The sequence below is a fragment of the Phalacrocorax carbo genome, chromosome 5, assembly GCF_963921805.1.
Source record: "Phalacrocorax carbo chromosome 5, bPhaCar2.1, whole genome shotgun sequence".
In the NCBI taxonomy this organism is placed as follows: domain Eukaryota; kingdom Metazoa; phylum Chordata; class Aves; order Suliformes; family Phalacrocoracidae; genus Phalacrocorax; species Phalacrocorax carbo.
This window is the reverse complement of record NC_087517.1, coordinates 23252148-23261934: the sequence shown is the minus strand read 5'-3', so window position 1 is coordinate 23261934 and position 9787 is coordinate 23252148. Positions and strand designations below refer to the sequence as shown.

General features: G+C 57.5%; 1 protein-coding gene across 1 annotated transcript; it reads right to left on the bottom strand.

Annotated features, from left to right (window-relative positions):
* Nucleotides 1–1068: 1068 nt before the first annotated feature.
* Nucleotides 1069–3548, bottom strand: SP5 (Sp5 transcription factor). Its single transcript, XM_064451571.1, has 2 exons — nt 3297–3548; nt 1069–2729 (listed from the first exon to the last, which is right to left on the bottom strand). Exons 1-2 carry the CDS (start codon nt 3345–3347, stop codon nt 1677–1679), a joined length of 1104 nt encoding a protein of 367 aa, XP_064307641.1. The 5' UTR covers nt 3348–3548; the 3' UTR covers nt 1069–1676.
* Between the last annotated feature and the right edge of the window lie 6239 nt (nt 3549–9787).

The window sequence follows — 9787 nt, the reverse complement described above, 5'->3', positions numbered from 1 at the left end:
CATTACAAATATTTATCGAGCTGCTGTTTTTCTTGATTCAGAAGTCCATGGCAAAGCATCTGTCATTATGGTTGTGAGGAAGCTTTTTTGACAATTGACACCAGAGGAACTTGTCTGAGGCTGAACGGTTCCAGATCAGTCCCAGTGAAGTTTCGATGCCACTTTTTATTTGGCTGTCTCATTAGGGAACCAGAAAATAAAGCTGACTTGGTAAAAACATAAGGAGCAAATAACATATTCTCTATGTTAAAATGCAAAATTTAGCAAATTACTGATCGGCTTCCTTATTTGTTCTGTACAAATTTCAGTTTAAACAAAACAAGGACAAAATAGGGAACTCCCTACAGTAAAAACAGTAATTATTTTAAAAGAAATGTGCCAAAATGAATGTATGCCCAATGAGACACAGGAACCCTAAAAGCTGTCACTCTCTACCAAGTACTTTTAAACACAGTTTTGTGCCAGATATCTTCCCGTGCAGGAGAGTGACTGCCATTTCGTCACACTGGGAGGATAACAAGCAGCTCACCCTTAAATTCTGCTATTTTACAAAGTTAGCATATGGAAAGCATGTTTTGGCTGTGCCCGGCCATGGACTACTTAAGGATGGGACTGGCTGGTTATCGCAGGCCCTGTGGCCTGGACCTGCCTGAGAAGGGGCATTATTAGACTACTGCCCATCTCTGCTCAAATGTATATCCCAGTCTGTAGTACTTGACCTGTACGTTCACTCCCGGTATTGGCACCATGTGTTTCTCTTTTCTCTCACGGCTTCCCGTGTAGGAAACCAAAACCTGACAATAGTTAAAAAACAAAACAAAAACAAAACCCAAGCCGAGAGGCCAACATCAGTCCGAAGAAGCTAGGGATTTTAAAGGTGTTTACCATGAGCAGCTCCCAGGTCACAGCGCGCTGAGCTCCACTTGGCCGCGGCGATGAAGCTTGGTCCGGCCGCCGCCTCAGCGGGAAATGGCGGGAAGGCGGCGGCCGCGCGCGGGGGGGCCCCGGCGCCCTGCGGGCGGGGGGAGCCCGGGGACGAGCAAATGAAACCGACGCGGCGGGACCGTCCCTGCGTAACCCCTGTGTTAACGTGTTTATTTCACGCTGCAGTCGCGGGTCGCTTTACAGAAACATCTCATGCTGGAGCCCCGCACGGGGCCGAGGACGAGGAGAGAAACACTTGTATTCAAACAGAACTATTAAATAACCTGTACACAAAACTTCAGTCTTTTCCCCTGAAAGCACCGAGGGCCGGGCCCCGGGATGGCCGGGCCCACGCTGCCGCCCCACTCCCGGCCGCCCACAATCCCTGGCCCCCGAGGTGGCGGCCCCGCTCCCGCCCCAAGGGCTGCGGCCTCCCCTCGGCGGCGCCCCGGGGCGGCGGGGCCGGTGAAGACGCCTGTCCTGGGACGGGGGTGCGCGGCGGCGGCGGCGGCCCTGGGGCCCTGCGAGCGTCCAGTCCCGGGCCGGAGGGTTGGCGGCTCCCCCCGACGTCGCCCCCAGCCCAGCTCCCGCTCGCCGGGCCCGCAGCGAGTCCGAAAGCCGACCGCCCTCTGCCCCGCCCCGCCGCCGGCTGCGGGGCGGCCCGGGCCCGAGTTCCCGCCGCGGCGCGGCTCGGCCCGCAGGTGCGGCGGCCGCCGACGGTCCCGGGCCGGTCCCTCCCCGCCGCCCGGCGGTCACAGGTCACGGCCGTCCTCCCGCTTGACGCCATCCGCCGCCGCCTTCAGCTTCTTGTTCTGGTGGGTCTTGACGTGCTTGGCCAGGTGGTCGCTGCGCATGAAGCGCTTCCCGCACTCGGGGCAGACGAAGCGCTTCTCGCCCGTGTGAGTCCGCAGGTGCCGCTGCAGCTCGTCGGAGCGGGTGAAGCTCTTCCCGCAGAAGAGCCAGTTGCAGACGAAGGGCCGCTCGCCCGTGTGCCAGCGCAGGTGCGCCTTCAGGTGCGAGGTCTTGCCGTACACCTTGCCGCAGCCGGGGATGTGGCAGATGTGCTGCTTCTTCTTGCCCGGCTCCGCCTCCGGGGCGCTGCCCGCGGCCGACTGGCAGTTGGGGCAGCGGCAGCGGCGGCACCTCCTGGCCGTGGCCGCCAGGGGAGACTTGGTCTGCAGCAGGGCGGCGATCTGCGTCTGGTACTGGGCGAAGTCCGAGTGGCCCAGCACCAGGCTCCGCGGCAGCGCCGCGGCCGCGGGGAAGCGGTGGCCGCAGCCGGCCGAGGCTCCTGCCTGCTGGATGCTCCACCAGGGGATGTCCTCGGGCGGCGGGTTGGGCGAGAGCTGCCGGCAGGGCTGGGCAGGCGGCAGCAGGTTGGAGTAGCCGGGCGGCAGGGCGGCCTGGGCGGCGTACGGGACGTAGGCGGGGGGGCAGCTGGACGGCAGGGCGGCCATGGAGGAGGGCAGCATCTTGACGGGGGAAAACTCGTAAGGGTAGGAGGGGTCCGCCGGAGGGGTGAGGGGCAGTTCGTGCGCCCCCCCGAAGGAGGGCTGCAGGTGGTTCTTCTGAGGGGTCAGCCCCAGGCTGGGGTGAGGCGGCGGCAGCCCCCCCGGGGAGTGCGCCGGCATCTCGCCGCTCCACGGGTGGAAGATCCTGGAGGGGGATCCCAGCGTCGGGTCGTAGGAGACCTGCAGGAAATCCGAGGGCGCTGCGCCCGGCTGTCCGATCCGGCTACAGGTGGCGGCCAGAAGAGCCAGGGGCGAGTGCTTGGCCAAGTCTGGGGAGGCGCTGGGGGTGCGGTCCTGCGCGGAGCGGGAGGGAGGCAGGGAGGGAGGGGAAGAGGGAGGAGAGGGCGTTAGTCGCCGCCGACTCGCGGGAAAGTTTCTGCGCCCCTGCCCGCGCCGCGGGGCCCTGCGCTGTCGGCGGCGCCCCGCCGCTCCCCGCACGGCCGCCCAACTTCCCGAAAACACAGCCCGCCAAGCGGGCGGGACGGGCCCGGCCCCCCTGCCCCGCCCCGACACCGGTCCCGCCTTGCGGCCGGTGCCGCCGGCCCCAACGCCTCTGCTGGGCCGGGGGCGCCGGGGAAGCGGCCGCTGCGGGCAGGGGGCAGCCCCCGCCCCGCGTCCCCCGCAACCCCCCCCGACCCCCGGGAGGCCGCCCGGAGCTACCGCCGGGGCTCCTGGCGGGAGAGGGAAGTTGCCGGCCGGAGGAGCCCGAGCCCCGCCTGCCCACCCCCGCGGGGGCCCCTACCCACCGCCCGCGGGGTGAAGCCCCGGGAGGGGGGCGCCAGGCGCCGGCTGCCCCCCCGCAACGCCGGTCACAGTCGTGGGACGCGGCGCCGCACAGCCCCCCCGGGCGCGGGTACTGACCTGGAGGAAAGCCTGGAGGGAGTCGTTGCGGAGGACCGCCACCGCGGCCATGGCTACTGCGCCCGGGGCGAGGGGAAGGCGCCGGGGCACCGCCGAGGCATGGGGACGCCGAGGGGAAGACGAGGAGCTGCCCAGTTTCTGTCTCTCTTTCTCTCCCCTTCCCTCTGATCCCTTCGCCTCGGTGCCTGTCCCACCCCCCGCGCTGCGCGATCTCCGCGGACTGTCTGGCTGCACCAGGATCACCTCCAAGAATTTGATAAGGACTTTGCTGGGCCGCCAGCCAGTCAGAGGGAAGATTTATGGCTTTGAAGTTTGCCGCTACCCAATCATCAAAGAATAGCGGCTCTTTCAGAAGCGAAAGCAAATCCTTTGAATCCACAAAGCTCCTATGGTGTGTTTGTTGGTCTGGATAAAAGAACTGATTATTAGGGGGGATGGGAAGGGAGGAGATAAAGGCGGGACAATTAATGAAGTAATCACTATGTGGGAAATGTATATACACAAATAATTGGATTTTCTTGATCAAAGGACCCCTTACCGCCTGGAGACCCTCGCATTGGATGTGCAAGACACTGGATTTCCCCCCCCCCCCTTTTTTTTTTTTTTTTTGCAATTAAGGATTTGTGGCAGAGCCCTAAAGTGACAATGTGTCTTTGTTATCGCCCGAGAAATCTGCCTCCGGATTCCGCTGATAGTGTTTGATGACCCAAAGTAACATTAGGAGCACAGCGAGTTCACCTGATAGGGGCTTGTCGATCCGAGTCGTAAAACTTCCCCAGAGTAATTGTCGGTGGTTCCTCCCCGCTCCCTCCCTCCGCCCGCCCTTCCCCCGAGGCTGAGGGATATGCCCTCGATGTGACTCCGCAAACAACCGCACATTTTCCCCTCTGGTAGCCGGTTCGGTCTCGCCTCCCTCAGCCGGCGCTAGCCCCGTGTTCTCTGGGCCAGCTGGGCTCGGCGGGGGCCGCCGGGGCAAAGCGCTCCCGCAGACGGACACACCGACAGACCGGCCAGACAAGAAACCCGACGGAAAAGTTTCCTCCTCCCTAGCGGGAGCCGGGTATAAAATACGTAATTTCTTTAAAGGAAGACAGGAGTCTCCGAGGCTCCCCTGAGAGCGTTTCTGGAGGCGGGATGCCTGGCCTGGGCCGTGGGTGAGGGCAGCTCCGGGGGCAGCTGGGGACCACGGACGCTGTCACTGGGTCTCTGCCGCCACCCTCTCGCCCACCTCCTGCCACAAAGCCGAACTGGGCCCCGCGGGCTCTAGTCCCTCACCCCTCACCTTTCGGCCTGTATGTACAAGTATGTACGTGTGTGTCTACGAAGAAGCTAACCCGCTTTTCTTCCGACCATGTGCAAAGCTATTGCGCCGGTAACCGCCACCGGGCACATCTGGGTCACAGCTTAACGCCACCGCCTGCTGCTGCGCTCGGAGGTGGCAGAGCTGGCGGGGCCTCGCCGTCGCACTCGCCACCCAGCGAGGGGCAGGCGGGGCTCCGGACCCCCCCGGGTCCCTCCGCGACGTCCCGGGCCCCCCGCGCCCCTTCGCGGGCCCGCCCGGCACCGCGCTCCCCTCCTCGCCGCTTCCCCATCTGCTCCGAGGCCAGCGCAAACGTGTAAGCCGGCCTGTTTGGCCAGGTACCAAAAGAGGACGTTCAGCTCTATCTTGGGGCGGGGGGGGGTGGGGTGGGGGGTGCCCTCTCGGGCAGATGCCGGCTGGCTCTGGTCCTCCGGAGCTGTTTGCCCAGGTAACTTGATCCTCCCCGCAGTCGCCGGGTTCAATTGTATTCACACTGCCACTGAAGTCTCGTTAAACGCCAGCACACAGAGATCTTTATCTGGCTTTCCTGTGGAAACAATCACAGTCCGCTCAAAGACTTCCAAGAGTTGTAGGGCTTGAATTAGATCGGTTTCTTTGAAGGGATTAAAGTGCCAAGTCCTCTCCCACGGCTCCGTATTGAGTCCTGGGGAGAAGTAAAAGCTCGACGCCTTATAACACCGATCCCTTACGCAGCAGCCACTTCAAGCTCTTCCCCTGTGCCAGGTAACCGCTGCATCGGGTCGGTAGCAGGGAGATGAGCGCCCCGCACCAGCCCTTCCCACGCACTGATGCACCGAGGCAGGGCTCGCCACGGCCGCAGGAGCCGCGGCCCGCCTGCGGACCCCGGCGGGCCGTGAGGCTGCGGGCGGCGGGGTCCCCCTGCGGGGCGGGGGAGCCCCTCGCGGGGCTCAGCACCTCCCTCCAGCGCTGTGCCACCCACCGCACGCAAACGCCCCCGGCACCGCCGGTGCGCGATCCGCCGGGGGCCGCGCCGCGTCCGCACGGGACATGGCGGAGAGGGGGAACCGCAGCGAGCCCCGGGCCGGCAGTGCAGCCGGGAGGGCGCGCACAGCCGCGCAGAGCAGCGGACAGCCGCGCACAGCCAGCCGCCCGCAGTCGTCGGGTGCCCCGGGCTCCCTGGCCAAGTTCGCATCCGCGCCGCTGGAGCCGCACCGGGGCAGGAGCGCACCCGCCTCCCCCCCGTCTGAGCTGCCGCCACGACAGTCGGAGCCGAGGGTGGACCCCGACGGGGCCCCTGATCCGCACCGCGGTCCCTGGAGGAGCAATGACCCGCCGGAGAAGCGAAACGGCGGCGCTCGCACTTGCGCCGTCCCTAAACTTCTACATTCCCAAACTTGTGCCAACACCGGACTCCTACGAGGTGCCCGATTTAATTCCTACCTCGATTTTTGTTAATTCGTTTTATCAAATAATTGCCAGGATTATGATCTGAAAAACGCTTATAAACGAAATGAGAGTCGGTAGGTAGTTCAGGAGACACTGAACATCCCGAGGTTTCCCCCAGGTACGTTATTCTAAGGTACGTTATTTCCCCAGGTATCTCGATGAACCAGAACGATTTGTCACGTTACAAAAGAGTTAGTGGAAAGTTGGCTAAGTGTCTGTACAGATGCCGCAGTAGAAATGCCATAAATCTGCATCCAAGAAAGCACGTTACTTAAAAATCGAGAATAATTTCTCATTTCTGGAAGAAACCAATGGGCTGAATAATGAAACGTTGCAGTTATAATTTTCTGTACAAATAATTAGTGTTCAAACTCGGAGCATTTCAGTCTCCTGAAATGTATTCTTAATGAAGTGATGTTCAGAGCTGTCATTAAAAATGCAGGGCTGGAAGATCAAAGTACAATATTTATTTTAGAAATTTGTTTCAGTTATCAGGAGATACAGGTATCGAGGCCAAACGTCAACTCAGTTACACAAACCGCTATTTCCATGAGGAACGGGCCGCCGCCACATCCCAGCGCCAGGCGAAGGGGCAGGAGGGGCAGGAGGGGCAGGAGGGGCAGGAGGGGCAGGAGGGGCAGGAGGGGCAGGAGGGGCGGGGGGTCCCAGGGCCAGGCGGAGGGGCTCCCGGCGGCGGAGCGCGCCGCGGACAAGCGACCCCCGGCCGGCAGCTCCCCGCCGCCCCGCTCCGGCCGGCGGCGAAGGGGGACGGTCCCCGTCGGCGGGGCTGGGGGGCCGGAGCGGCGCTGGGGCCCGCCGGCGGGCCGCGGTAGCGCCCTGGGGGCCGGGGCCAACGCGTGGCCGGGCCCCGGGGGAGCGCGGCGGCCGGGGTGCGAGGAGAGCTGGGGCCTGAAGAGCTGCAGCCACGGGGCGCGGCGCCCCCGGCCCCGCTGCCGGCGGGCCCTGCCTGCCAGGGCTGGCCGGAGACCACCACCTCCACCGCGGGCCGGCGGGCTCAGGCTGCGCTGGGCCGGATGGTAACGGGTGGTGCAAAGACATGAAACATGAGTCACCATCACCATCTTCAATAGAAGAGTGTCTTCAAATTCAGGACTTTTCGAATTCACGTGTCCCAGAGGGGCTGTCCCACTATGCAGGGCTCTTCGGACCCTGGTTTGAATGCAAGTAGCAGAGAAAAAAATAGCAGCTGCTTGGGTGCCAGTGGTCCCCTCCATGGTCTCTGCTGTGCCTCGGCCTCCTGGGTTCCGAGCGCTCCATCCCGGAGCCTACCCAAGAGCCTGTCCCAATGACGGCTCACACTGCCACAGCCTCCCATGACTCCCCACCCAGGCCCTCTCATGACACCCCCAGTCCCTTCCAAGACCTTTGCAGTCCACTGCCATGAATGCCCCAGTCCCTCAGCTCTTCCAGCACAGCCATGAATGACCCTGGGTGCCTGGATGGGCTCTGGCCACCTGCTTGCCCCCAGCTTGTGGATTCAGGGCTGCCTTAAACAAAATACTCTTCTTTAGCAATTGTGACAAAGAATCAGAAACAAGAGCATTTTTAAGTGAAAGCTGCATTAATATTCAGCCAAACCTCCTAATCAAGTTCTCCTTGAGAGCATGGCAGGCTTTAAACCTGAACAGGCTTTAAATAAGCTTGCTCCAAAAGGCAGTGTCTTCACACCATCCCTCATTCTGTCTGGTTTAAAGCCCTACTAAAGCAACTGGCTGGTTTAAAGCCTTACTAAAAGAAACCATCTATCCATAACAGCAAGAAGTTTCACCAGAAGGTAACACTGCCAGCAGTTCTAAGTTATGTGCCATTATTATTATTATTTACTTCAGCATATTCACATTTTTATGGCAGACAATTACTATGGCATAGTAAGAGGAGTTACCAGTTCATATTTTAACATGCTAGTGTATATGGTTTGTTTACTGGCTTCAGACTGCCAACAAACAGTTGCAACAATTATATCTCCCAAGTTTTAACAGAGTTTAATTTGAACATCAGTAGATGAAAAATAAAAGAAAGATTAAGAACTGCTATGGCACTTCCTGCATTTTTCTGTGGATAAAGGAAAAACACAAACCCCTAGACAAGATCGGCACATGCAAAGGCATATTTAGGATTTAAAGGCTTGCCTCAACATTTCCCGGTCTAGGTGTGGATTTCACAAAGATTAATAGATGATTTCCCAGACTTCTGAAAGCTGAGCTGCCCTTTAAGAAAAGCAGAAGAAATTTTATGCCTCACCACACTTTTACTGCCTGTTGTTGAAGGTTTAAATCTCTTAACATATTCATCTTCTGCTCCTTCCTTGGCTGGCCCTTTTTGACTCCTCCTCCTGCCTTAGGGAACATTGGTGAACTTTTCTGGATATACTTCCCCCCCCTTACTTCCATACTTTAAAAAGGAGTCAGACTCTTAACTATGTCAATATTGAAAGTGCTATTCTTGGCTCCACCTGGGATGCCTGGGACACCTTTCAGTTCAAAACCGTTGTTTCAAACTCTCTGGAAATGCCTTTCTGCCTCTGGCATACTCGGCTGTGTTTTCTTCACCACTCTAATAGTTAGAAATGGACTCCTATAAAATGGAAAGCAAGCCAAGACCCTGGTGAGCAGCTGAAAAGGATCTGCTGTGTGCACCCTGCTTGTCCTCTCATTTTGGGAAACACTAGGTAAAAAAAGCCTGTGTATTTTTGGTGGAATGTATTTGTTTGGGGAAGACTGGATGGGAACCTTTTATTTTATGAGTACAGATACATATAGCCACTCTTTTTTTGCATTGTAATTATTCAGTATGGAATGAAAAGGTAATTAAACTGTTATTTGCCTTCTTTTAACTACAGAGAGTTTATTATCTAAAAACTGGGTCTCATGGTAATTAATTTTAGTTACTTAGTGTATTTATTGACAAATTAAACAGCTGTCTGTGCCTATACTGTGTTGAAACTGGGAACAGCACAAAGTTTAGACAGCAAGATCATTGTTCAACCTACACATAAATATTGGATGATCATACGGCTGCCACATTGTTATTGATTTGGCTGAACGGATTAATCCAACGCTGTAAAAATACACCTGTTACTTAATGAACTTGTGTTGTAATTTTAGAACATTTTGTTTCAGAAAACATTAAGTATTTTCTAATGGCAATATTTCGCAATATTTCAAGAATCACTTTTGAAACAAGCCATTCTTCAAGGACTACTGGACAAGAGTGTATAAAAAAATCCATAATCTTTCCTAAAAAACGCAAGTGCTCTATACAAAGTCTCCAACAACTCCACTTTAGCTGGAAAAAAAAAAAAAGACACAGGAGGAAAATGCCCAATAGTGGGATTGTGAGGGTCAAAACAAGGACACAGACGTGGGACATGACTGGCATTGAAGGTGTGTTGGGTAAGAGATACTGTCTTCACACCAAGGGAAATAATCTGAAGACTGTCTCTACAGACCCTCTCTGTATAATGCTTTTAAGGTAGCTTGTTCCAGTAATACATACATATTAGTGAAAGGCAGTCAATGCTTCTTGTGCCTGTCAACTATGACACAGGTAAGTGGTCCCCAACATGGGGAGAGTTTTTCTAAATTAAGAGGGGATTTTTTGAAAAACACCAGTTGTCTTTGCTGCCACTACAGGCCCATGATCCCAAGGAAGATTGAGGAAAGCTTGAATAACAATTCTGAAGTGACTTATCTCCCCTTAGCTGAAGATAAAGACTTAAAAACACTGCCCTCGTAGACTGACA